The sequence below is a fragment of the Podospora anserina genome, chromosome 5, assembly GCF_000226545.1.
Source record: "Podospora anserina S mat+ genomic DNA chromosome 5, supercontig 1".
Taxonomy (NCBI): Eukaryota; Fungi; Ascomycota; class Sordariomycetes; order Sordariales; family Podosporaceae; genus Podospora; species Podospora anserina.
This window is the reverse complement of record NW_001914837.1, coordinates 703,251-729,799: the sequence shown is the minus strand read 5'-3', so window position 1 is coordinate 729,799 and position 26,549 is coordinate 703,251. Positions and strand designations below refer to the sequence as shown.

Here is a 26,549-nt window from a genome sequence, read left to right as displayed (position 1 = left end):
GGGTGAATGAAAAGAAGTATCCAAACTGCGCTTGTATTCCATCCTCATCTTTGATGCCAAAAGAATTCGACTTCAGATCTAAAAAAAAAAATAAAAAAAAACAACAACACTTCTTACTCACAAAAGGCATAAACCCTCAAAAAAAAAAAACATCTTCCCGCCAAGCCCCTATTCAGGGGTAAGCCCTCCAAGCCCAGCTCTACAGCCCATTGATATTAGTCGCAATTCTTCCGTTGTAACACAACGACACAAGCGGGTTTAGCTCAGTTGGGAGAGCGTCAGACTGAAGTCAACTTCAGGAAGTCAATCTGAAGGTCATGTGTTCGATCCACATAAACCGCACTCATCTTTTCTTTTTGGTGTTTTTGCTATCTTTTCTGCAGACATTTTTGAAATGTTTGGTGTCATGTCATTTTCCTTTTTTTGTTCGATGATATGCTTTGCACAAGTCACAGAGACGCTGGTGTAGGTAAAGACCCAGGATGGTTTTCCTTAGAGGAACAATGTTGTGGAATGACTCCCGAGATAGAACGTGCAAGCATCTCAAGGCGAGCAGAAAAAGTATTGAGATTATTCTTGATTCAAATTCTCATTCAAGTCATGCGCTAATTATTCATGGTATTACACCCTCCAGATAGCCTTTTTGATATCCAAAGTCCCGCCTCCATAGTACCCGATGATGATGGTATCGCAAAAAGAAACAAACTAGCTAATAAAAATGGTATGTAAAACCCAAAAACACCGAATTATGATTTGATTCCCAACACCCGAGTTGGCCAACTTAAGCCTGGCTCTCTCCATCGCTCCCAGAAGGAGTAACCTTCTCCTCGTGATGCTGCACCGACTTCTCGGCCTTCTCACCGCCAGCATAGGTGCTGTGGGGGACCCAGCGGGCAGAAGTACGGGGCGTGGTCTCGTTGAGCATCTGGTCGACCTGCTCGAGCGTGAGACCCTTGGTCTCGGGCACGAGGAGGAAGGCGTAGAGGAAGCAGCAGCAGCACAAGCTGCCCCAGATCCAGAAGACCTTGGCGCCGAGGTTACCCTTGTCCGAGTCGACCATGTAGGGGGTGATGACGGCGATGATGCAGTTCCCTGTTTTTGGGGTCTGGTTAGCGCTGTGTCTATGGGGTATGGTAATGGGGAGGTAAGAGGGGAACACATACAGAGCCAGTTGGAAGCAGTGGAAAGAGCCACACCCTTGGCGCGCATGGGCAGAGGGAAGACCTCGCCAATGACAACCCAGGCGCCGGGGCCCCAGGTGGTGGCAAAGAAGAAGATGTAAATGCAGATGAAGGCAATCATGGCCTTGACGCAGTTGTCGTCGTCGGGCTTGACGGTGCCGATGATGGCGACAATGTACTGGCAGATAACCATGCCCAGGGCGCCCCAGATCAAAAGAGGTCTCCGGCCGACTCTCTCCATGCTCCAGAAGGAAATGGGAGTAGAGCAGACGTTGACGAGGGTGGTGATGAGGGAAATGAGGAAGGGGTTGGAGATTGTGCCGAGCTGCTGGAAGAAGGTGGTGCCGAAGTAAAAGACAAAGTTGCAGCCGGTCCACTGCTGCATCATCTGGAGGGAGGTGCCGAGGACAGTGCGGCGGAGGTTGCTGCTGCTGTTGAAGATGGAGCCCTGGAAGCAGACCATCCAGGCGGACCAGTAGCCGCCGACGGGCGCAATGCTAGTCTCGTACTCGTGGTTGGCAATGATCTCGGCAAGCTCATCGCGGATGTACTCGGAATCAAGAGGCTGATCTCTCAGTCTGGCGAGAGTGACACGCGCCTTGTCGAGCTGGCCCTTGCGAACGAAGAATCTGGGCGACTCGGGAAGGAGAGCCAAACCGCCGGCGAGAATCAAAGCCCAAGCCATCTGAAGACCGATAGGGACACGGTAGCTGGCGCTGTCATCGCGGTCCTGGGTGCCATAATTGACGCAGCTGGCAAGAAGCAGACCGATGCAGATGCAGAACTGGTATCCGGAAACGATGGCGCCTCTAACCTTGCGAGGGGCGATTTCGCTCATGTAGAGAATGATGATGGCCGAGACGAAACCCACACCGAAACCGGCGACGAGTCTACCAGCGACGATCAAGCCGAGAGAGGCGGAGGCGGTTTGGAGGACCACACCGACGATAAAGACCATGCAACCCAAGATGACAGTGAACTTGCGACCAATCCAATCGGCCAGATCACCAGCGGCGAGCGAACCGAAGAAGGTACCAGCAGACAAGATAGAGGTGATGAGAGATTTCTTCCAGGCGGGGAGGACGAGAGCACCGGGGCCTTCGATGGTCTTGATGAAGAAGTCCATGCCCATCACACCGGCGATGTAACCAGAGTCGTAACCGAAGAAGATACCACCAAAGGCGGCGAAGACGCACATCAGGTACGCCTTCATGGTTACGGGGGCTTCGACCCTGAGGGCGTCAGCCCCAACGGGGGGAGCCGCGCCACCGGGCATGTTGACTGAGTTGAGGCGGTTGTGCTGGTGTTGAGATGGTAGGTGGAGGAGGGTGAGTGTTGGTGTTTTAGGGTCGGTGGTTGTCGTCGGTGATAGGGTGAGACAATGAGAACCGGACGGGAGGTAAGGGAGGACTGAGACGAGGTATGAAGCAGGTGATAAATACTTCAAATAATTCCAAACCCTTGGCAGCGGGAATGTCTGAGTCTCAGCCTCTGTGTCGAATGATACAGGAATATGAGAAAGAGGAACACTTGCCGGTGATGGCTCCTGGGGAAGGGGATAATATACCTTTGCTCTCATGAGCTTCGACGAACCTTCGACCCTGACCCTACCCCGACTACCCCGGTGAATCCCTCCACAACACCCCATGTTCTGTGAAGTCTTTTTGCTGTCCTCGTGGCCTGTGGCTTCGTCCCAGGCAGTTGAGCCTCTCCACTTGCCCCTGTGCATATCTGGGGTTGGACCTTGCCGCGGGGATGGTTTTTGCGGAGAGAAAAGCCAAAGTTCGGACGAACTCGGAAGGCCCGAGAGAGCTCCAACGCTCTGGATCAGACATTGAGATGACGTTTGTGGGTGGGTTTTGTTTCTTCCTCTTGAAGCGGCCATATTCTCGGGCCTATCCAGCCTGACACGGATCCAGATATCGGGAGTGGCGAGGATGTCGAATTTCATCCCGGCATCCAAACCTCCAGGCCTTCATAGCACTGCCGATGTAAGGGGTCTACCTACTACATGCCTTGAACTCAATTTGTTGTCGTTCAGATGTTCGATTTCAAATGTGTCTCTGTAATAGGATGCGTATATCGGTGGTTCCAGCGAGCCGTTGTGGTGTTTATCCGGTCGGGGAGAGACCGTTGAGAATGCCGGGATCACATGTCGACTTTGTTCCATGCTCTGGCCTAGCTCAGGGTTCCCACTGCCCACCCTGCTTCGGGAATTCGCTGCAAAAAAAGCCCAGGTTGATTCTCATTGGAAGGGTTCAAGCTTCGTTGAAGATTCTGCCATTGATAATTCCACCGTGCCCTGTTCAGCATGGCGTTCCTGTATTTGGATTGCGTCTGGTCCTTTCTGTCAGCCCATTGAACATCACGAGATCAAATATTTTTGAGGTCAAATGCAGCGAAAAACTCAGCTGAGGTCGCTGGACGGCTGTGGTGATGATCAAGAGCGGTGTCGATTCGGTGATATTGTGGATGACCATGGGGGTGTGTGGTGGAGCTGGTATCCCGACCATGACTCGGCTTTCGCGGAGATAGCCGAGCGCTGGTGCTCGACTCGTTCTTGGATTCATCCAATTCAGGCAAAAAAAAAAAGAAGCAGGCCCAATCCTGGAAGAGGGCAGGGACAGCATCAGATGCAGAATTTGGAGCCTCATCCTGGATGGCCATGGACGGCGCGAGTTGTTGCGCAATGCACGGTCGGCTCTTTTCCCTCTGGGGTTGACGGATGGGCCAAGATTTCCCCGGACCCGGCCAGTCCAGATCTGATCACACATGGGGAATACGGTAATCAACATCTGGGGAAGTCTGGAGATCCAACGTTGAATCAACGTCGAGTCAACTTCAAGGTGGCTAATGTCAAAGTCCAATGCCACAACACAGCTATATGCCGGCCACTCTGGATGGCAGTTCGTCTCAATTTTTCCTTTCACTTCCATCATGCGTTCATATGATATCTTTTTTTGTTTTGATTTCCGGTATTCCGAAACTGCAGGGTGTGATGATGTCGGCCAAATGTTGAATAGCTGTTCATGCTGGCGGCACGAAACATTCCTCGTCGTCAACACCAGCCCCCAAACATCGCCCAGCTCTCATGGGTATAAGGGTCAGGCGACGCCGAATTTGCCAAGAATCACAGGGCTGCATTATCACCGACCCTATTAGCCCTACCAGCCCTGCACCTGCTATTTTTCAACGGTCAGTCGTCAAAATTAGGTTGCTCAAGCATTGGCGCCCGTCTTGGACTCTTGGGTGTTCGTTGATGGCGTGCATCACGACTCACGACTCACGAGGCATCGGGGCCCGGTTCTTCAACGTCTTGGCTGCAAATTACCCGCGGCTATACGGGAAACGAACCGACCTCCAGTCAGGTAATTTTGACTTTTGATGCTAGCTAAAATTAAACAACACACGCTGTCTGTCATAAAGTTTGGCTACTCTCGCCTGGTGATTTTCTCAACCCTCAGTCGACATGTTCCTTGGCCACCAGATATCGTCCAGTCGCTGTAAAATAGAGAATAAAAACCATGATCCACCCCTACCTAACCGGCCTTTACCGCGCATATACTCTTCTGATTTCTCCATCATGAATGCAGCCATCACGTCCAACAGTGATCTGATTTCGAATGTCCGAGAACTACGAGTCTTATCGCTACCGTCGCAACGAGAGATCGAGACGGCGACGCAGGTCGTGCAAGAGGTCTCCAGAGCGCCAGTATGCCTGCCCTGACCCAGAACAACCGCCAGCCAGTGGCCCTCCTCCCGCTTCTCGACCAGCCCAGCCACCTCAGCAGCCGCCCATTCTCCTTTCACATATTCATCCAGTCACTCTCGAAGAGAATATCCAAGGGGGAAAGGGCGTCTATGCCTCTGTCAGCGTGCTGGAACCCGTGATGCGGATTGAGCGATCTGGCACCTACAATTGTGGAGATCCCAGCGCAAGACCTGTCTATCGAATCATTGTCAGTTTCAAGCTGCAGTTCAACATCAATCGATCGACCGGAGAGTATGGCACTGCTTTGAGATTCAGATTGACCGAAATTTACTGACACAACTAGACTCCAACGGCACAACCGCATCTTCGACTCGGTCAACGTTCGCTATCTCTACCGCAGCGGCGAGCGCCATGACGTTCTGCCCAAGGGCGATGATGTTGTTTCGGACATCGCCATGCGCAATGAAAGCGGCGTATCAACCGACTTGACAGCCGGAGTCACCGCCACAGGTGTCGGACACCCCCTCCCAGCTTTCACGGCCCATGCTCAGCATGCCAGCAAGGTCACCTACGAGCGCAAGCTTCGGAGCTGGCGCAAGTCCCTCACCTACGAAACTTACCCCCAGCCTCGATCCGACTGTCGCGACTCCTACCGGCCAACTATAACCTCGCTGCTCGGCCTCCCGTTTGCCTGCCCAGTTCCAGAACCATCCGAGTCCTCATTTCGCGTCTCATCTTCCCACGTCAGCGGCTGTTCCTGTCGAAGGCATCGCGAGTGCCGACACCGCAGTTCTCTGACATGGCCCTACAACCGAGCAGCCCACTGGTCAGGACAGACAGAAGCCCAATTACACTTGTGGACACCAGAGATTTACGAGAACATGACCTGTCCGGTCACCGTCAATCGGGAAGTCGACGCGGCTTTGATTGATAGTATCTTGAAAGTTAACAAGAAGGGCTGGAGTAATGAGGATGGACTTAGGGAACTCAGAAGATACCTTCACTTTGATTTCGATGTTGAAGTCCGCTTGAGAGAGATAGGTTGGGGCTTCATGGGAATGTTCCGATCGACATCACAGCCGCCTGAGATCAGAGCACGGAACGACTCTGGGAAACCGCTCTGCCCTGACAGGACCGAGTTTTGCGTCTCTTGCTGCACAAGCAAGATCGTCTGGCCCAAGTACGAGACAAGAGATTTGCAGAGTGAAGCGGAGGACCAGGTATGTCTTCTCTCTCTCTTCTAGACACCATGTTGGACATTGTGATGGTACCTCAGCTGAGGATACTGATCATGCCTAAAGATTGCAAAGTACGGCTTCATCCGGCGCCTCCAGTCCCCTCAAGAGTATCAAGCCTCCCTTGAAGCGGGCGGTGCACCGACAGTGAGCGCCGGTTCCAGCACCGCCGTTGGAGTCGGAGTAGGTATCGGAGCAGGTGTAGCACCACCTCCGCAACCTACACCCCAAGCTCAGCCCACGAGGCAGGTGGCACAGCCGCCGCCAACAAACTCTAGGGAAAGACCACCTCCCCCAGCACCAGAAGAGGAAGACCGTTTTTCTTCCGTTCCCACTAGTAACAATGACCAGTCTAACTCGCCATCGTCCTACAGAAGAGTTATGTTCTCGCCTGACTACATGGACCCGAAGCGTATCTACCATCGCCGGCACGAGCAAGAAGACGAGGAGAAACAGGGAGAGGAATGCGGAGAGAGCCAAACCAGCGGGTGTACGACGTGTACGAGTACGGAAGTGGCATTTTGCCGATCGAAGCTACGAGAGAGGAGAGGGAGGAGGAGATCGAGGTTGTCGAGTACGACTGGGGTGACGGAGAAGAGCAGAAACTCGGAGCCGAAGGAGCTGGATACACCTATGGATGTTGATACTCCGGAAAATGTCAAGGAGATCCGTATTGTCCTGGGCCGGGAGGACAGCAAGCGGACAGGGAGCACACACCAGGTTGCTGGGCTGGAACCTGGAGCCTCGAGAACCAGAGAAAGAATTTACAGGGAAACAATGTCAATTTCTGAGTGTAGTTCTAGCTTTTGTGTCGGAGGTTCAAGTGGTGTAGGTGGAGACGGCATTGAGTCAGCGGTAATGACAGAGAGCCGTGATCGGTTGCTGGCGAGCATCATGTCGGAGGCGGGTGGGTACGGGAGTTTCTTGTTCGCACTGAGCAATTATGATAGTTCGGACGACGAGGGATTGTCGGGATGGGTTACTGTTGATGCTAAAGTATGTGAGTGTTAATCAGTTACGTTTGTTGATTGTTGTCGATGTCGACGCCTACATGTAAAGTGAAAAGGGTTAGGGTTCCCCTGATCTCCAGGTGCCAAGCCCATCTCACGGAGTTAAAATCAACCATCTCGATACATCCAAACAGACCACTCACGCGGTTACGCCGGCAGCGGGCGTCCAATCGATGATGGCTCTTCTCAGCTCTGACGCACGAGAGCATTTCCAAAGTTTGATAATCAGGGTAATATCTTTTGTTTCACAGCGCCAGTGACGCACCCGCTTCCACAGTTGGAGCAGCGTGCCAAGCCAGGCGTCAAGGCGTGACCGGCAGAGCGGGAGCCCGCTTTTTCTACAACACGCCATTGGTCAATCCCCACGATTCCACAAGCCGATGATGTCAAGATCGGCGGTCCCTCAATGAAGCCTGAAGGGAATCGAGGAAATTCCACATCAAGAGACCCCGTTGACGTAGCTCTGCCCGGCCCCAACCCGGCCCAGAATGACGCCTACGCACATCAAATAGACTGCATAATTACTACTTGTCTCTCTCCCCCATCTGTACCTTGTGGTACATGCCTTACTCTTCCCTCAGACTTTGCTCACGGACTGCATCTTGTGACGACGTTGACCACCTCGTGCAGATTTGATTGACAACCTCCTCTCGACCCTTGACGAACATGGCGGCGCAGCACATTCCCGGGGCCTTCCCCTCCTCGATCCCACCCACTCCAGCCGACGAACCTGTGCAGCAGCCCCGGCAGTACCCGGAAGAGCAAGACCAAGGTCACCACCACCGTGAGCTCAACAAGCTCCCCAAGGCGACCGATTCCCGCGGCCACGCTCATACCGATTCCGGTGTCAACTTTACCGAGTCCGAGGCCATCCAACCAGCCAAGGGCAACAATGACCGCTGGGTTGGACCATCAGAAGCAGTTGGTGGGGGCACCTACGTCCGAGACGATGTTGGACCCTACCAGACCTCCCAGCCAGCAGATGATGGATCGTTACAACCAAGACAGTTGGCCAAAGAGAACAGTGATGAAGAGTTCCCGATCCGAAGGAACAATGCCAATGAGAAGCCACTTGGTGCTGCTGCCGTAGGCGCTGGGGCTGAAGCAGCCACCCGTGACCACAACACGATTGACAGCACCGACATAACCCCGCGTCGAAGCCACGAGCAACGCTCCGACCCACCATACTGGGGCGACCTCCCAAAGGCTTCCAGCGGAGGTATCTATAACACGGTGACAGGTCATGGCAGCGCGCAGGACGACCATAACCAGCACCATCATCACCCTCAAAGGTCAGCAGCTTCCGAAACATCCCACATCGTCGGCACCGCTGACTTTCCCAGGGGTACTGGAGTATATAACTCAGTATCCGGCCACGGCAGCCAGGATGCAGAGAGCAGGCGCCACAACCAGGCTGCCACAACCGGCGACAGGAATGCCACGGCTGGCGGCCTCGGCGGTGCTGTGCTTGCTGCCCCCCTTTCGGAGATTCCTGAAGGGCAGCAGAAGCAGACATTCTCTGAAACTGACAGGTCCAATGTCCCACCTCCTTCGCTCCCCCACAGCGTCTCGCGGGACAATGCTTTGGTTGCAGCGCCTGGCTCAGGCCCGACCGACCGTGAGATCAACGTGAGCCGACAGTCCCCCACCCAACGAGCATTCCCGCTTTCGTCATCTCCCAAGAACGCGCGCGACGATGAAGCTACGTCGACATCGAACAGCCGCAACGCTGCTCTTGCAGGCACCGCTGCCCTCGGTGCCGGTGCCGCGGCTTACGGCATGGCGGACAAGAATAGGAACGACAAGGATGCTCAGAATTCCCACACCGAGACTCAGGCTAGGCACTCGAGGAGCACTAGTGAGGATCAGGGCACTCGTGCTGCCGGCGGGCTCCTTTCGCGTAAGCCGCGGGATGATAGACGCAACTCGTCTGTCGACAAGCACAGGAGCCGGAGCCGATCCGTCCAAGGCGAGAAGAAGCACAAGGTTCTTGGCATCTTCAGCCGGCACAAGGACGAGGAGAGGCTTCAGGAAGATACCTCGACCCACGAGCATCCCGCGCAGAGGCTGAGCGCAACCAGAGCCTGTTCTGGTTGAAAGCACGACGGGTACCACAAAGACTCGCAACCGCCTTAGAAAGGGAAGCAGGAGCGAGCCCAAGGACCGCAGGCATCTTCCGATAGCCCTACTGACACTGATAACTCGAATCACAACAGTACCAAGGCCGCTGCTGGTGCCGCTACTGGTGCCGCCGCAGGTGCCGGTGCGTTTGGGCTGCTGCATCACAAGAAGGACAAGGACGGCAAGGTCACCGAGGACCAAAATACCCAGCAGGAGAAGCCTTCATTCTCTTCTCACCCCAACCAGCCGCTCGCTTCGCAAGCCCCCGCCAGCAACACAGCTCAAGTTAGGCAGCCCAGAAGCTCAGGGGTTGGATCTGCCGTCGGCCTCGATGCTGTTGAACTTGCTCACAAGCACGATCCTGCCCACCCAGTTCTCGGCACAGCTGTTCCTGTCGGACTTGCTACCCACAAGCATGATGACCCCTCCACTCCTTTTGAGCATCCTAGAGAGCCGCCCTCCCCTCCTCGCGATGATCCGAAGGGCTCTCATAGCTGGGTTCCCGCTGCCGTGGTTGGCGCGGCCGCCAGCGGTGCCCCACTTGCTATGAGGCAATCAAGGGACTCTACCGCGGCAAACACAGCCACCAACCAGCACCCAGACACCAACGTGGTTTACAACACTCTGCCCTCTGGCGTCCAGTCAAACTCGACCAACATCAGCCCTCGTGGGTCAGCTGTCCATGAGTCCATCAATACCAGCAGACCAGTGGCCAACGCGCCTGGTGACTACAATGTCTTTGCCTCTTCTAGTCAGCCGCTTAGCTCAAACCACCCATCCGAGTCCAACAATACTTACACAGGATCCTCCACTCAGGAGCCTGCCTACAACCATCTTTCGTCTAGCACTCCGTCTGGTGTGGCTCTAGGCTCTGCTCGTCAATCCGAGTCTCATGGGTCTCGGACTGGTGTTGTCACGCAGGAGCCTGGTGCTTACAACCATCTTGCTTCCGGCACCACATCTGGCGTGAAGAGTGACCAGTCCACCGATAACTCGAACACCGCTCGCCACTCAACCGAGGGTCAGATAAATCAAGAGCCTGACAACTATAACCATCTCTCTTCCGGCAATGCATCCGGCATCGCTGCCGCTGGTGTTGCTGCCGCTGGTGCTGCTGGCGTGGCCGCACACAAGGCTCGCGGCTCGACGACTGAGACCTCTCGCCAGGGGAATCTAACTCAGGATTCCGGCCAGTACAAACATCTCCCCTCCGGTACTGAATCTGGTATCAAGAGAGATGCTGGCCCCACCGAGGGTAGCAGAGCACACGATCTTGCCGCCTCTGGGTCCAGCCGTCCTTCGCAGAACAGGACCGACTCTGGGCCATACAACAAGCTGCCCTCGGGAACACCCTCAGGCGTCAAGATTAAGCCCAAGGACAACTCCCGTCGCGCCACGGAGCCCACCGTCCACGCCCATGACCAGCACTCGTCCGACCGTAACGTGTCTTCACCCACTGGGCCGACTGGTGTTCCCTTCACCCAGCATCATCGAAGCCAGCCTTCCAACATTGACACTCGCGATAGCCATCTGAAGGACCTGCCTCTTCCGGCCTCATCCTCCAGCCCAACCAACGCGCACCCGTCGTCTCACCACACGGTTGTCTCGCCTCCGGTGCACGCTGCTCCCGAGACCGGCAAGGCTACTAACCCTCCTCCCGCTGCCGGCGAATCGGCCACTCTCCGGTATACTTCTTTCCCCAGCACGGCCAAGGGCATGAGCCCAGAAGTCATGCCAGATACCTACCGGGAGTCGGTGACCAAGCCGCATGAGCAGCAGGGAATGAGCCCCGAGGTGATGCCTGAGGCGTATAGAGAGTCTGTCTCCCGCCCTTCTGATCATGCTATGGAAATGAGCCCTGAGGTGATGCCCAATGCTTACAGATCTTCAGTTCCGCGAAACAGCAACATCATCAACAACAACAACAGCGACTTGAAGACGAGGGGTATGCAGCCCGTGCAGTCTGAGCAGTATATGACTGGGCAGAATAAGTTTGTGAGCCCTGCTCTTGCTGCTGCTACTGGAGCCTGGGCTGCGAGTTCGGGTACTGGCAATGGGAGTGTTGGTGGTGTTGGGACTGGGAATGTAAATGTGCCGCAGGGGAAGGTTATGCACAAGTGTGAGCATTGTGGGAGGGATAACGATATTAGTGGGTATGTGAAGGAGGCTGTGAACAGGGTTACTGGGGTTGATAGGTTTTAAGGGTGTGTATCAGGAGGGTGTGGGGACGGATTGTTGAGGATGATGATTCATGGGTTTATTTTAGGCCTTTGTACGTTTTCCTAGCAGAGCAGTAGTGAGCACATGAAAATACTTGAAACTAAAAACTTCGTATGCATTGATGACCCCTCTGCTGTTACCCACTTGACGGTCTCAGGTAAACTGACTAAAGAACTCCCAAGTCTCCTTGTGCGCAAAAGTCTCGCTCTCGCCTGTCTCCCTGGGGGTGGGAACATGGCCCCCGTCAAAAACGACAAACGTGACGGGCTTGTCGGGCAAACAACCGGTATACACCGTCTTGACCTTCCCCTGGCTTCCCGCCGCTGGGACGGGCGGCTCAGCCTGGGCGGCGCAACCGTTATTTTTCAGGAAACGATCCCTCATCTGCCTCGCCTGGGCCAGAGGCAAGACGTTGTCCGTCGTCCCGTGCTGGCCGTAGTAGGCGACGGGCTCGGAGCCGGCGGCACACCCGCTGATCTGGGGGTTCCCGCTCAGCGCGGCCACGGCCCTGATCTCTTTCCCGAGCGAGCAGGCGAGCGAGTAGGACATTGCGGCGCCGTAGGAGAAGCCGGTGGAGAAGCGGAGGTCCTGGTCGACGCAGAGGTCTGACTCGACGGTGGAGAGGACGGAGCGGAGGAAGGTGACGTCCTCGCCGTTGGAGTTTTGCCAGCCGTTGTTGAGGCCGTTGGGGATTACGAAGACTGTTGGGGTGGTGGAGGAGTTGGCTAGGGGGGGAAGGCCGTAGTAGGGGAGGTAGCCCCCTTGGCCGGCGATGACTTGCTGGGCTGTGCCGCCTAGGGCGTGGAGGGTGAAGATTAGGCGGTGGGGGGTCGAGGAGTTGTAGTTTTGGGGGAGGCGGACGAAGAATTCGCGTTGTTTGTTGTTGGAGGTTATTCGGAGGGGGGTGGTGGTGGAGGAGGAGGTTACGAGGGCGGGGGTTTTGCCGCAGCCAGGGGAGGGGCGGAGGGAGAGGGCTGTTGGGGTCAGCAGACCTAGGAGGGTGAGGAGGGTGAGTTTGGCCATGATGCTCTGGGGGAGCTTGTTGGTAGTTGATCGGTGGTGGTTAAAAGGGTCATGGTGGTGGGATGGGTTAGAGGATGGTGTTTTATGAACATTGGGATGCGAAGATGTGAGATTGCCGTGGGTGAGAGCCGCATGGTCGGATTTGAGCCGGGTGGTAAGGTAAATAGGCCTTTCGATATATAGCCTCAACGGGCGTGGAGACATGAACGCAGCAAAGTCTGGCTTGGCCTTCATGATTTCGAAACAGAATTGCTGGTGAGCGAGGCTGCAGTTTGGTCGAGGCTAAATTGGTATAGTGATTTCACCTCAAGGGCTGGTCTCCAATATTCCGTTTGGAGTAGGCGTGGAGGTTGTCAATGCGGGGGCAGTGAGCTTCCCCATGTTTCGGTTGCTGGCTCGGTAATAATCGACTAGGTACGGCGATCGTCAATCTACGTGGCTGATATAATGCTTGCTATCATCTTGCACCAACCCTCCCATGTTGACTTTTTGTTCTAGCACTGACTCTAACAATTATCTCAGGGGTAGAAAAGGGGGAGAAGGAGATGGCTTATGTAACCCAGCTTGGCATGACACGGTTGCTAGGCTCCACTTTTGGGAAACTATTCCTATGAACCTGTTGAATAATTTGAGAGGGGTTGTCTTTTTGTCCTGCGCCTTTGCCTTTGATTGTGTTGCTTGCCCTGACCACGAACCAGAAATCGAAACCATGACTTCTAACACACCAAACTCCGGGGAACCATTTGTTCCCACCAAGCTCATCAAGCATTTTCAGGCGAATCACACAACCCGTGACGCCCAGACCAGTGGGTGGTCGGCGTTGTGGGACTCGCAGCAGAACGATCTCTGGGACAGGGGGAAGCCATCGCCTGCCCTTATTGACTTGATCGAGTCTGCTCCATGGCCGTCGCGTGAGCGAAGGAGGCCAAAGGCGTTGGTGCCGGTATGTTTACTCGGCTTTCACAGAATGGCGCCATGAGATGTTAACAATCATTGTAGGGCTGCGGAAAAGGCTATGACGTCGTGATGCTGGCCCTGCATGGGTTCGATGTGTATGGGCTTGAGGTCTCACCGACCGGTGTCGAGACTGCGAGGGCTTATGCCGCGAAGCAACTAGATGCACCCCTTGCACACAACTATGGAGAGGGGAATCAAGAAAGGTACCCGAAGGATCAGCGGGGAGAGGTAACGTTTATGGCTGGTGACTTTTTCAAGCGCGACTGGGAGGGCAAGTGTGTGCGCGAGGGGGAGACCTTTGAGGGTTTCGATCTTATCTATGATTACACTGTAAGTCTGCTGCTTTTGCCATGCCATGTCCGCTCGGGGCTGTGCTGACCGGTCAGTTCTTATGTGCTCTCCTCCCGGAGATGCGTCGAGACTGGGGCCGTCGAATGGGAGAATTGCTCGGACCTCAACCTGCAAAGCTGGTTTGCCTCGAATTTCCCCTCTACAAAGACCTCAAGCTTCCTGGTCCACCATGGGCCTTGAGAGAAGGAATCTATTACGATGTGTTGGCTGGCGGTGGGACCGGGGTTTTTGATAATGACGAAGCAGCCCAATCGGCCCTGCAACGGCCCAACAAGGGACCGCTGGAGCGAGTGGCCCGTATCAGGCCTTTTCGGACGTATCCGCAAGGAGAAGGAACTGATCATCTGGGCATCTGGCAGGTCAAAAGCTGGTAAGAAAAAGCAACAGCAGAATCCAAGTTCCCGGAAAGGGCCTTAATCCGTCAGTTACACCGTCAATGTACCCCTGAAAGGAAACCCCCAAATCAAGCAGGTGCGGAAACAAGCTTTTCAGAGCAAAAGAGGTTTCATGGACACACACGTCAGCACTTTAGATTTTCTTGGACGTCTAATCATGACAAATCCGAGAGCAATAACCAAGTACCGCGCTCAGGAATCGAACCCCTGCCATTAAAGAGGAAACATGACCGTACCCCGCGTTCGCTGTAGATAAACGAGCTGCAGAGTTGGAGTGTATTTAATTTAATCAAGACGTCCAGCGCGGCCATTCAACCGCTCACTTCAACCGGAAAGAGGGTCTGGGGTGCTTCTCGTTTTGTATGGGCGGCCCGTTGGGGAAGGTGTGCTCGGCCCAGCCAACTCGAGCTGTCAGCCTGTCTTCAGGACCGTTTACTGCGACGATCCGGGGAAAAGCGGCGCAACGGTCGGCTGCTGTAGACCTGTACCTACCACAGTCATGCATTAGTCACTTGGTCACTTTCGGCTTTTGCCCATGGTCATGTCCAAGACTGGGGTTGTCATAGTAGTTTGCATCTGTCAAGGTCTGGCAGGTAATATCTGATCGACCATGGCGACTGGGCAGAACCGACTTTAAATGTTTCTTGGGTCTAGCTCAGGGCCCTTTTGACGTCGCGCTGAAGGGAAAAGTCTGGACGCGACTGTGTTTGGTGATGAAAATTCCCTACAGCTATAGCAGAGCGAAAAAGGCTTATAGATGTCTGACACATGCGATGAGGTTGTGTTTGGCCCCATATTGATGGGAACTGGGAAGCGGTCATGGAGGAATTATCCCCGGTTTTTGTCAGTCCGAATCACACCTCCCTTTGGCACCAACATAGATGATCTATGATCTCGTGCTCCCGCAGCCGAGAAATCCTTCGAGATCAGATCTGAATAAAAGGGCCATGTGATCCCCCGCCTTTCTTGAGCCTCGTCATCACTTTTCGCATCTCACCAACAACAGCCTCTTCACAAGAATCATTTTTTCACGCCAACCACAAATCAACAACACAATGAGAACCTCATCACCAATCTTCCTCCTCTTGGGAGCAGCACTCGCATCCCCAAACGTAATAGACGACTTTGTCGGCCAAGGCCAAATCCACGTCCTCAACTCGAGCTCCTACGTCTCGGCCGACCCGGCAACAGACACCATCGGCTGTCTGACCGCGTCGGGATTGCTGTCCAAATCCAACTGCGCCACATTCACGCGGACGGAAAGCTACCCCTACATGCTCGTCTCGTCAAGGGGCGTCTGTACGTTCAACGACAAGAGCATGCCCAACAACAAGGACAGCTACTACGGCAAGAACACGTACGCGTGGCACTGCCTCGAGGGGGCCAAGGCCGGGATTGATGGGGAGAGGTATTATACTATTGTGAGTACCATGTGACCTCTTTTTTCAATTTTAGCAGACCGATGTTGATTTTTGGGTGTACGTGAAATAGCAAGGATTCAAACACCCATACCTCTGCAACGGGAACCTGGGGTGCTACTACGACATCCCGGATGCTCCGGAAAATGATGACGATAGCGGGGACAGTTTCTCGGTTCAGGAGGTGGGCAAGACGAAGGCTGTGCAGCCAGTGTGGCAGTTCTTTTGGGGAGCCCATCAGATGGGGATCACGCCGGGGCATTTGCAGGTGTTGTGGCTTTGGGTGCCGGTTAAGGGGAAGGAGAAGAGAGATGATGGGGAGCAGCGGAGGTTGGTTCAATAGGTCCAGTTCCCTAATGAGGAGCTTCAGGGGGTCGGTCGGTCCTAAAAGGGGCCGATCCTCAGGCTGAGGTGTCTTGGGCGGGGGTGAGGGATAGTATATAGTGATTTTTGCCAAGTAGGTACCAGAGGGAAGGAACGATGTAGGTTGGTCTAGGGGGATTCTACCTAGTTAAGGTCTTGCTGGCCACAAATCTCTTGCCAATATTCCACCTGGAAAATTGAAAACCTTCGACCGACTGTCATCTGTTACTCTTCTTTTGGTGTACATTCTCTCCTGAATTCTACACAACAAACCTGACGGGATGCAGGACCACAAAGCCTTTACGGCCGCCGTGCGAGCCAGCAATGCTTGGGCTCATGAGAAATGGCTGAACGAAGAAAACAAGTATGATCAACCGCAGAAACAAACCACTGATTATTTCAGAGAGCCACCCTTCGACTCTGAGAGCCACAATGACGGCGGTATCACGATCGAGTTGGAAGACAGGAACCCCAAGATCACACCCGAGACATAGCTGCCCTGAAGGAGTGGCACGATCAGCTCGACGACACTCGCGATGACTGACTTGTGGAGGTCCTGGGTCGATGGCACATGACTCAATGTTATCAAGCCAAGACCGATGTGAAACACCGGGAGGACGTCTATCTTTGCTCGGAGTGGAAGCACAGGATTCACACCATTATCGGCCACCGCTTGCCGAACGCCATTTATCGCCAGTTTCACAAGTTGCAGCACCCAACTCTGAGGTCTGCCGTCATACTCCGGATTGCATCTCCTGGAGCAAGGTCCAGAAGCAATATATTCGATGCAAAGACGAGATTGACGTCAAGTTTCAACAAATTGTCAGGGGAAGCCACCCCCTAGTTGAGGACTCCTTCATTCGCAGGGACAATCGGTAAGAGCTTGAATCCTTCGTCACAGATCATGCGGAAAGAAATCTAACACTTCTACCTGCAGTCAATTGTTTCCACTTAGCCTCACGGGCTTGGTATCAACCTGGTCTCCCTACTATGCCAACCAGCAATGCGTCCAAATCAAAACTCACGTCGTCCAAACACCCCATGACCAGCCTTGGATGGCTGTTATCGAGATTCTCGACCGAGGTGGAAAGCAGTTCGTCCCCCGTAGGGGAGGCATGAGGGGTTTCTAAGTAAAGCCCCCATTTTGATTCTGCAAGGCGTTGTGCCTACTCACCACAAACATACCAGATAGCTCGACAATACACAAGTCATAAATCGTTCAACTTTGGGGGGTATCTATCTAACTTCTGTTCAACAACATCTTGTTCCCAGCGAGAAAAGGCCCACGACGTTCGAGATTATCCCCCCCCTCTCACGCCCAATTCTTTGGCTCATCAGTCATCAAAAGTTGTACCACACACCTCCGCAAAGTGAACATTGATTGTTGCAACTTTTTCCTCTTACAGGCACACCGTCTCATCTTGAAGATCTCCCGTACCGACCAAGAAGTTTTTCGGACATGTTGATTATATGCAGCCAATTACCGTTTGTAGCGACTGACAGGATTCCCTTTTGTCTCTCAGACCTCGATCCTCGACTTGCCCCTCCTGCCACTGACAGAAGCTGGCGGCTTGCATGATTTGCATGATAAGCTATAAATCGCTCCCCCAACTCCTCTTCCTTGGCTTTTCTCTTATTAAATACCGAGCTGGCGTTTGTGTGCAATGTGGCTGATGTTTAAGTACCCCTCCTGTAGGTTCAGTTGGCAAAAATCCTCACGTTCAAATCAACACTCCCTGTCGCAATGACACACCGAATCTGCGCCTCACCACCCGCACCGGCAGCCCCCGCTGCTTTCCTTGGTGTCCCGTTCGATTCACCATTGGCGCCCTCACCATTGACTGCCGGGACATCCTTGACGATCGAAGGCGCCCACCGGATACACTGCACGAAATGCCCGTGTGCGTCCCCTATCGTCTTGACACATCTACCCTCCTGGGTCAGATCCCAGCACCGCAACGTATAATCATCAGCCACCGACAACAAGTACTGTCCACCAGGGTGGAAGACAAGGCCCCGCACCCAGTTGTCGTGGCCCACCAATATCTTGATACACGTCCCTCTCGCATCCCACAGCCGAATCGTTTTGTCTCTTGAGCCGGTCGCCATGAACTCTACGGCACTCGTTGCTGGTGGCTTCTTGATCCCTGCCATGGCGGCAAGATGTGGATAAGCAGCCGCAGGAGCAATGGCGCAACATAACACAACGTGCTCGTGTCCGATCAGTGTGGTCTTCGGCTCCGGGTTCGGTATCGAGACGTCCCACAACCGGCCGGTATAATCGTCACTTGTCGACAAGATGAACCTCCCGTCAATGGATGGGCAGACATCACGGACCCATTCGGCGTGTCCTCGAAGAGTCTTTACGCAATAGCCTGTGCTCACATCCCATATCCTCAACGTCTTGTCTCGACTCGCGCTGACAAGGAGGTTGCCGGTACCACCTGCTACCCCTGACGGGATGAATCGAACTGCGCTGACGCTGTGGTCGTGACCAGGGAGCGTTCGGATATTCTTGTAGTCGTCTGATGGGTCCCAGAGCTTGATGGTCAAGTCTGAGCTGCACGAGGCAAGCAAGGTGTTTCCCCTAGGTCCGCCGAAATCGACATCGAGCACAGCTTTGGTATGGCCTTTGATCGTCCTTTCGAGCTCGCCCAGCTCCCAGTCCCAAATCTTGATGGTTTGGTCCTCCGAGCCGGAAGCCAGTGATGAGAATACTGGGTGGAAGGCGACGCATGTGATTGGATTTCGGTGGGATTGCAGCGTGTGGCGGGCTGGAGATTTGGGCAACCAGGCTACTGGATCTTTATTTTGTCGGGACGTGGGGGTGCTGTTTGCGAGCTCTGATTGCAAAGTGCTATTCCGGGACTCGAGATCCATGATCTGGGAAAGAATGTCAGATGGACAGGCCGACAAACACAGAAACCGACCACGCGACTGACCTTCTTTTGTAACCGCACAACACTCGTCCATTTCTTTTCTAGCAGCCCCTCATACTTCTTTGCGGTTGCTGGATCAAACACATCCTCTCCAAGGTTGAGCTCTGTTCGCAGAGCCGACGCGGTATTCGAAAGGTTGTTGGCAGTAAGGTAGGCGATGATGGCTTTGTGTCTGCATCGCTGTCAGTCCCTGCCTGCCTCGGCTTCGTCAAGACCCAACCCCGCCCGCTGTGGACGTGATCACACGACAGGAAACCTACAGCTCCTCAGCCTGACGGGTGGTCAGGATGTTTGTATTCATCGCGGAGACTCGGAGGGCAATCTGGAGCCCCCGGGCCGTGCCGTTCTGCTAGAGCGGGAGACAGGAAATGGCGGGGAAATTTATCGGCCTGAAATCAGCGGTCGGGAACCTTCTCGTCTCGGCGGCGGCCGTTGGGTTGAAATCGGTGTCAAGAGGTGAGGTATTCTTTGAGGTGGATTCCGGGTGGGCATGGAAGGATGGCGGAAGGTTGTTGGTGACAAACAACAGCGTCGGGAAAGGGGTGGCGCTTTGTTCGAGAAGGTTTCGTCGAATGTCTGTTTCAATCCCAATCCTCAGATGCACGCGCGGATGGATTGGGTGGATGGTTGGAGGGGTCGTGAAAAGTGGACCTGGGGTACTGGGGAAGGCGAGGTGTCCAGGGTTTGTGGTTGGGCTTCCAGACACGGATATCAACTCAGGGCTGAAGATGGGAGTTCTGGATGGAGGCGGTGTTGCCGTGGGAAATGGATCTCATGGTCCCTCTTTGGCGGGCATCCAGCGGGGCAGAACAACACTTGAAACTCGAAAGCAAGCTCGCAATCTGTGGTGGGTGGCATTTGCTGTCGCTGGCCATCCAATTCCCATGCTCGCTGCCGGGCCTGCCAAGATAGAGAGGTCGGGCCACGACAGCTGCCACAGGAGGCTGCCAGCCGTGTCAAGCCTCAGCCAGTGACATCACCTCAGCCACACTGTGGTTTGGTTTCTACAGCAATTCCCTATGTCAACAATTGCCAGAGCAAAGTCTGTCAGTGGAAAGAAGGGTCCAGTCAGCATCCCCCGCCATCAGAGAAAGACAAGAGGAAATTACCAACAACTGGAGAGGCGGTGCATATGCGCACATAGGATAATCAAGGGATCAAGAGACTCCTACTTGTACCCAAACTCCATCAGAGCATTCCTTATTCATTGTGGTGTTTATCTGCATCCATAGGGCAACTGTCAGTGACAGCGAATGGCCCCACACCCACACCTGTCCCGCAGAGCCAAGAGCACAGGGTCAGGGCGCCCCAGACACGCTTTCTCACCGCGAGCCAGCCTTGAGCGAGAAATCTTGGGCGGCAAGTCACAACAACTGCAATTGTCAACAACCACTGCGCAGACGATCCTTTTCGGCGAACATCCTCGCAACAATCGCCCCCCGCCGAGCAAGAGCTTCCCCTCGCTCTCCTTCTGGAAGCCAATCACGCGCAACAGCCAGCTCGGTCTCGACACCAAACCCAACAAGTCGCAAAGAAAACAGCTGCTGGCTTTTGCTTTGTTGCTTCACCCCTCGCACGTATGTTGCTTCCTTCGCATTCCCTCCTCCAGCCTCACCAAGGCCAATCTCCCAGATGCGCTTCTGTTCCTTAGACGGCGCACTGCACTGGCTGCTATGACGGGCCGTTGGAAACCGCCTTGGCTGCAGAAGCTAATCAAGCGAACTTCAACTCTAGGCTCAGGAAAACGCAAGACTTGCCTCTCGACCGACAGACTTACGAACCACACCGACCAGCTTGCCCACAATCCCCGGAAGCACTTGCTGAAATCCTGTCTGCTTGATTCCGACTCTACCACCACATCACCATCCATTGAAGAAGAACAGCCCGCCATGGCTGACGGAGAAGAAGACTTTAGCTCTTTGCCCCTTACAGATCGCTGGGTCCACAAGGTGCGCGCGTCTCCTTATTCGCTGACTACCTACTAGACAGGCAAACTAAAACATCAGTTGGCGAATAGGTCTGGAAAGTACGAAAACAGGCATACGAGGAGGCTGCCCAGGCATTCGAAAAGACCCCCGACGAGTACGACCCAGCATTCCGACCATTCATCCAAGATCCGAGCTTGTGGAAGACAGCAGTCGCAGACTCCAACGTTGCTGCTCAACAAGATGGCTTGGCTGCCCTCTGCGCATTTCTGAAATTTGGCGGCCGCGAAGGCGGTATACGAGCCAGACAACATGCTGTCACACCAATTTGCGAGAAGGGCCTGTCCTCCACGAGAGCGGCGACGAAGGCGTCAGCAGTCGAAGCGTTGCTCCTCTTCATCGAGATTGATGTTCCCGGCCCGGTGATCGAAGAGATTCTGCCGGTGCTTTCCAACAAGCAACCCAAGGTTGTTGCTGCGGCGCTTCATGCTTTGACCCAGATCTTTCACAACTATGGCTGCAAAACAGCGGATCCCAAACCCGTTCTCAAGATTCTACCCAAGGTGTTTGGCCACGCCGACAAGAATGTGAGAGCAGAGGCGACGGGGTTGGCGGTCGAGTTCTACCGGTGGCTGCGCGAGGCTATGAAGCCAATGTTCTGGGGCGACCTCAAACCAACACAGCAGACAGATCTCGAAGCGCAGTTTGAGAAGATCAAGGCCGAAGGTCCAGCGAAGCAGGAGCGATTGTTGCGATCACAGCAAGCGGCCAAGGAACGGGCACCTGCGGCAGGAGGTGGTGACGAGTATGGAGAGGAGGGAGAAGAGGAGGAAGAGGCTGGTGAGGTTGACGCTTTTGACCTGGCCGAGCCACAAGACGTCATCAGCAAAGTGCCCAAGGATTTCTACGACAACCTGGCCTCGTCCAAGTGGAAGGAGAGAAAGGAAGCTTGCGAGGCCTTGTATGCTATTGTCAATGTGCCAAGGATCAAGGATGGTGATTTTGGTGAGATCACCCGCTGCTTGGCCAAATGCATGAAGGACGCCAACATTGCGGTCGTCACTCAGGCAGCGCAATGTATCGAAATGCTCGCCAAGGGTCTGCGCAAGGGCTTCGCCAAGTATCGTTCCAACGTCATGCAGCCTATCATGGAGAGATTGAAGGAAAAGAAGGTTACGGTTGCTGATGCGCTTGGTGCTGCGCTGGACGCTGTGTTTCTTTCTACCAACTTGACCGAGTGCTTGGAAGATATCACCACATTCCTCGTTCACAAGAACCCCCAGGTCAAGGAGGGAACCATGAAGTTTCTTGTCAGGTGTCTTCGAACAACCAGGGAGGTGCCGAGCAAGCAGGAAATTGCCAGCATCGTTGAATGCGCCAAGAAGCTGCTTTCCGAGGGTAGCGAGGTTCTTCGGTCTGGCGGTGCCGAGATTCTGGGAACCATCATGAAGATCATTGGCGAAAGAGCCATGAATCCCCATCTCGAAGGTCTTGATGATATCCGAAAGACCAAGATCAAGGAGTTCTTTGAGACGGCCGAAGTCAAGGCCAAGGATAAGCCGAAGCCGCCGCCGCCAGCTCCCGCTGCGCGGGGGCCACCACCCAAGAAGACGTTGGGCGCAAAGAAGGCCCCTCCTGGTCTCAAAAAGGCACCCCCGGCAGCCGCCGCACCGCCGCCAGAGCCTTCACCTCCACCTGCGCCGCCAGCTGCTGCGCGTCCCGGTCCCGCGGGGAGCAAGCTCGGGAAGCCAGGGCTCGGGGGTCTCAAGGCACCACAGAAGCGCACTCTCGGTGGTCCTGCCGCCGGCGCTGCTTCACCGCGTAGACCGGCAGCCCCTCGCGTGCCATCACCTGCATTTGAGCCGGAATACGAAGAGGAGGAGCCCATTCCCGCTTCTCCCCCACCAAAGCCGCGCATTGGTTTGGGACGCGGTGGTCTCGCTGGCCGCTCACTCGCCAAACCAGCTGCGCCATCAGCCCCCGCGCCCGCTGCATCCCCATCTCCGACCTCTACCTTCTCACACATGGAACGTGCCGAGCTGGAGGAATTGCGCATGGCCAATGAACGCTTGCTCAAACAGCTAGATGACGCTCGTCACGACCGGTCCAAGCTGACATCAGAAATTCAGGAGCTCAAGAACCAAAATGCTCAGTTGATCGAGGATCACACGAGAGATGTACTTTCCATCAAGGCCAAGGAGACACAGCTGGTGAGAGCTCGCAGTGATGCCGAGGCTGCCGAACAGACAAATGAGCGGCTACGACGCGAGCTGGACCGTTTGAAGAGGGCGCTCAGTAAGGCCGAAGCCGCCCTCAACAACGGTGGGGGCGCAGACAGCCCTGTATCCCCCAGTCTTGGATTCCGGGCTCTGAGCCCAACGCACGATGATGGCGGGATCTACCGTGACAACGCTCTTCCTGCTAGTGCGGGTAGAGCCCGTCAAAGCTTCGCCAGCACCCTTAGCGAGGAGAAGGAGAACGGCGACGGTGTGCCGCACCCCCGAAAGATGGCTCCCCCAGAGTCCCGGTACGCGGGCAGCACCGCTAGCAGCGGCCGCGCCAGCCCAGCTAGAGGGTTTAGGCGAGACATTTCCGGCGGTGACGACAGAGACATTCGCAATAACGATAGTGCTAGTGGCAGCGGTGCCTATGGCGGATATGGTGACCGGGCGGGGAGCAGGGCTGGGAGCCGTGCAGGAAGCAGGTTGGGCGATCCACCAATCAATGCTTCTGGTGCTCCCGCGACGTCTGGCATGGAGAGCTGGAGAAGAGCTGCCGAGGTGACGAGTCAGCTGAAGGCCAGGATTGAACTTATGAAGGTATGTGCAGCTGCGGAGGCCTCGACGAGAAGTGTGCAGGGCAGGCACTAACAGAGAGCAATAGGCAAAGGCAGCGAGCAGACCTCAGTAGAGCTCAAACGATCTCCCCAACGCATGGACCTGTACGGCTGTCTTTCTTTTAACAGGTTTTCGATGTTATGATTTGCATTTTCACGGCGTTGGGCGATGAAGCATACCCATTCCCCGCCCTGTACCGTTTTTATAGGTGTTTTTACTTTCTGTACACTTTACTGTTGCTCATTTACCTATACCGCATGTTTTACAGGGGGCTGCTATGGTGTGTTCTGATATCTGGGGGACCTGGTGGATGGGAAAAACATGGCTTGGTGGGACCATTGCTTGTGTGGGAGGTTATCAAATGATGGGTTAGCTGGGTCGAGGTAGCTGGGATAATCCTATTGATCGATATGCTGTACTTCTTTCTGGCTACTCCTTACACTCAAGGTGTGTTTGATCCAGAGACCAGTGTCTGGTCTCCTGGAATGCAATGGAAGTCAAAGTGGAGGAGGGGGGGGTTGATTGTGGAGTGCTTGCCAACACACAGCTCGGCTTTACCCCGCTTCCACTCTCATAAGCTGTGAAACAGACAGCCTTTTCAACAACAAAGGAAAAAGGCGCGGTTAGTTTAGTGGTTAGAATCCTCGCTTCCCATCATATCTTGGTCTAGCGAGGGACCCGGGTTCGAATCCCGGATCGCGCAATTGCGCCTGTTCCTTCTCTTTTGCTCTACACAGCTTGTAGCTGTGATGTCATGCCTCTGTGGGTATCTTCTTTTTCTTTTGCCAGCTGAGTGGGATGGGGCGAAAGTTTTGCTAGAGAGTGGGCTTGGATGTACATGTTGGAGTTGTGATATTTTTGAGAGAAGGTCCGAAGGTTGGTAGTTGTGTTGTGTTCAGGGAGGGGTTTTGATGGTGGGGTAATCCGCCTCAACGTCACTCTCTCTGCTTTCAACAACACAACTGTAGCATTATGCCGCGAGACGCTGAAAGGACGGAAGCTGCTGGTGGTGGTTACACGAGGTTTACGAGGGTCAGACGGGCATCGTATTGCCGAGTTTTGTTGGTCGTGTCGACGTTATGTCTACTCGGTCCTTATTCACAGCTCCTTCGTGTAACGATCCCATTTTGCGAACAGCTTGGCGGCTTCATCAATCATCGCCATCGACCGCAACTCAGTCCCCTCCTGCCGCCGCTTCAGTTCAAAAAAGACGGCAGCTTCCAACTGAGCATCTTTTCAGATTTGCATTTTGGCGAGAGTAAGTCACCCCCTCAACTTAGCTCAGCTGCATCAACACTAGAATCACCCGCTCTGTGAGGTTACCTTGTACCAATCTAACAATGTAAATCGCTGAAAAGACGCCTGGGAACCCTGGGGTCCCAAACAAGACCTCGCCTCCCTCGGCGTGATAAACTCTGTTTTGGACAGAGAACCAGAGACGGATTTTGTGGTGCTGAATGGTGATATCATCACGGGGGAGAATGTTTATCTCGACAACGGCACCCAGTATATCGACAAAATCGCCGAGACTTTGGCAAGTAGAGATATTACGTGGGGGAGTACGTACGGGAATCACGACTCGGACTGCAGGCTGTCGCCCACGGCGTTGTTTGAGCGGGAGAAGAGGTACAAAGGTAGTAGAACGGCGAGGATGGTAAGGGGCAGAGAGGAGGGGGTGGGGGTGACGAATTATTATTTGGAGGTGCAAGGGCTGGATGCGAGGGTGGAGATGGTGTTGTGGTTTTTTGATAGCAGAGGTGGTTTTGTTTCCCAGGAGGAGGGAGGTGGGAATAGGAGTAAGGGGAGGGAAAATTGGGTTAGCAAGGAGGTGGTGAGGTGGTTTAGGGAGATGAGCGGGAGGCTGAAGAGAGAGAATGGGGGGAGGAGTTTGCCGGGGTTGGGGTTTGTGCATATCCCTACTGGGGCTTTTTGGGAGGCTCAGAAAAGGGGGATAAACGGGAAGAAGCAGCCTGGAATTAATGGGGATCAGCCGGTTAACCGACAAGGGGAGGGGTGGTGTGAAGATGGGATGGAGGGTTGCGAGTATGGGGGGCAGGATGGGGGGTTTATGGAGGCGGTGATGGAGGAGGGGTTGTTGGGGTTGTTTGTGGGGCACGATCATGGGGATACATGGTGTTCGGATTATGAAAAGGGGGGCAGGAGGGTTTATTTGTGTTTTGGGCAGCATACGGGTTATGGGGGGTATGGGAGTTGGATTAGGGGATCGAGGCAGGTGTGGGTTTCGATTGAGGGGTTGAGATTGCGGGAGATGGATACGTGGGTTAGGCTGGAGAGTGGGAAGGTGGTGGGGAGAGTGAGGTTGAATGAGACTTTTGGGAGGGATGAGTATGAGGTGGTGGAGGATGAGAGGACACATTTGCCGGTTGATGAGGAGAATTAAGAATGATCGTTTGGAGTAGGCGTGAGCTAACTATGCTATTAATGTGTCCAGCGAGTGACTGAGGTAAGTACATTCCCATCCTCCCAATCCCGTCTGACCACACAGACGTCGAGTTGGATATCCATACGTCAAAAGCAGGAAACAGCAAGACATCAGCATTGTCAGGAAGACCTGTCGTGCGTCCTCTCTTCGAAGCGATTGGAGGTGACCGTCAGGTCGGGGTTGATGGGCGGTCGTTTTGTTACAATAGGGACCGACAGACCATCTCACCTGGCACCTGTGCCACAGTCAGATGACACGATGTCCAAGACTGGTGGTGTTCAGAAGCTCCCGTTGTGGAAGTTTACGTAAAATGTTCGACCGGCTCTTCCCGAGACAACGACTCTTGCGCAGCTTCTACAAACGTTCCGGGCTGTAGCTTCGGCCCGGTGTATGGCAAACGGAAACGATGAATGGTCGAT

General features: G+C 54.4%; 10 protein-coding genes across 10 annotated transcripts, besides 2 other annotated features; 7 read left to right on the top strand and 3 right to left on the bottom strand.

Moving 5' to 3' along the window:
* The first annotated feature begins 252 nt into the window (after window positions 1–252).
* Window positions 253–342, top strand: a tRNA (tRNA-Phe).
* A 363-nt stretch (window positions 343–705) lies between these two features.
* PODANS_5_970 (uncharacterized protein) lies at window positions 706–3,156 on the bottom strand (the record flags this gene model as incomplete). The annotated part of the gene is made up of 1 exon (XM_001904206.1): window positions 706–3,156. A coding segment is annotated over one exon (2,451 nt), but the record flags the coding sequence as incomplete, so codon positions are not given.
* Window positions 3,157–4,804: 1,648 nt separating this feature from the next.
* On the top strand, window positions 4,805–7,139 carry PODANS_5_975 (uncharacterized protein; the record flags this gene model as incomplete). Its single annotated transcript, XM_001904205.1, has 3 exons — window positions 4,805–5,184; window positions 5,237–6,113; window positions 6,195–7,139. The coding sequence occupies 3 exons, from the start codon at window positions 4,805–4,807 to the stop codon at window positions 7,137–7,139; spliced, it is 2,202 nt and encodes a 733-aa protein (XP_001904240.1).
* Window positions 7,140–7,804: 665 nt separating this feature from the next.
* Window positions 7,805–9,235, top strand: PODANS_5_980 (uncharacterized protein; the record flags this gene model as incomplete). The annotated part of the gene is made up of 2 exons (XM_001904204.1): window positions 7,805–8,430; window positions 8,482–9,235. 2 exons carry the CDS (start codon window positions 7,805–7,807, stop codon window positions 9,233–9,235), a joined length of 1,380 nt encoding a protein of 459 aa, XP_001904239.1.
* A 570-nt stretch (window positions 9,236–9,805) lies between these two features.
* On the top strand, window positions 9,806–11,461 carry PODANS_5_990 (uncharacterized protein; the record flags this gene model as incomplete). Its single annotated transcript, XM_001904203.1, has 1 exon — window positions 9,806–11,461. One exon carries the CDS (start codon window positions 9,806–9,808, stop codon window positions 11,459–11,461), a length of 1,656 nt encoding a protein of 551 aa, XP_001904238.1.
* Window positions 11,462–11,632: 171 nt separating this feature from the next.
* Window positions 11,633–12,736, bottom strand: PODANS_5_1000 (uncharacterized protein; the record flags this gene model as incomplete). The annotated part of the gene is made up of 1 exon (XM_001904202.1): window positions 11,633–12,736. One exon carries the CDS (start codon window positions 12,734–12,736, stop codon window positions 11,633–11,635), a length of 1,104 nt encoding a protein of 367 aa, XP_001904237.1.
* Window positions 12,737–12,980: 244 nt separating this feature from the next.
* PODANS_5_1010 (uncharacterized protein) lies at window positions 12,981–14,184 on the top strand (the record flags this gene model as incomplete). The annotated part of the gene is made up of 3 exons (XM_001904201.1): window positions 12,981–13,445; window positions 13,502–13,789; window positions 13,870–14,184. The coding sequence occupies 3 exons, from the start codon at window positions 12,981–12,983 to the stop codon at window positions 14,182–14,184; spliced, it is 1,068 nt and encodes a 355-aa protein (XP_001904236.1).
* Window positions 14,185–15,260: 1,076 nt separating this feature from the next.
* PODANS_5_1020 (uncharacterized protein) lies at window positions 15,261–15,966 on the top strand (the record flags this gene model as incomplete). The annotated part of the gene is made up of 2 exons (XM_001904200.1): window positions 15,261–15,626; window positions 15,697–15,966. 2 exons carry the CDS (start codon window positions 15,261–15,263, stop codon window positions 15,964–15,966), a joined length of 636 nt encoding a protein of 211 aa, XP_001904235.1.
* A 1,718-nt stretch (window positions 15,967–17,684) lies between these two features.
* Window positions 17,685–19,108, bottom strand: PODANS_5_1030 (uncharacterized protein; the record flags this gene model as incomplete). Its single annotated transcript, XM_001904199.1, has 2 exons — window positions 17,685–18,869; window positions 18,929–19,108. Coding segments are annotated over 2 exons (1,365 nt in total), but the record flags the coding sequence as incomplete, so codon positions are not given.
* A 1,490-nt stretch (window positions 19,109–20,598) lies between these two features.
* On the top strand, window positions 20,599–23,720 carry PODANS_5_1040 (uncharacterized protein; the record flags this gene model as incomplete). The annotated part of the gene is made up of 2 exons (XM_001904198.1): window positions 20,599–20,874; window positions 20,943–23,720. 2 exons carry the CDS (start codon window positions 20,599–20,601, stop codon window positions 23,718–23,720), a joined length of 3,054 nt encoding a protein of 1,017 aa, XP_001904233.1.
* Window positions 23,721–24,304: 584 nt separating this feature from the next.
* Window positions 24,305–24,390, top strand: a tRNA (tRNA-Gly).
* Window positions 24,391–25,041: 651 nt separating this feature from the next.
* Window positions 25,042–26,088, top strand: PODANS_5_1050 (uncharacterized protein; the record flags this gene model as incomplete). Its single annotated transcript, XM_001904197.1, has 1 exon — window positions 25,042–26,088. A coding segment is annotated over one exon (1,047 nt), but the record flags the coding sequence as incomplete, so codon positions are not given.
* Between the last annotated feature and the right edge of the window lie 461 nt (window positions 26,089–26,549).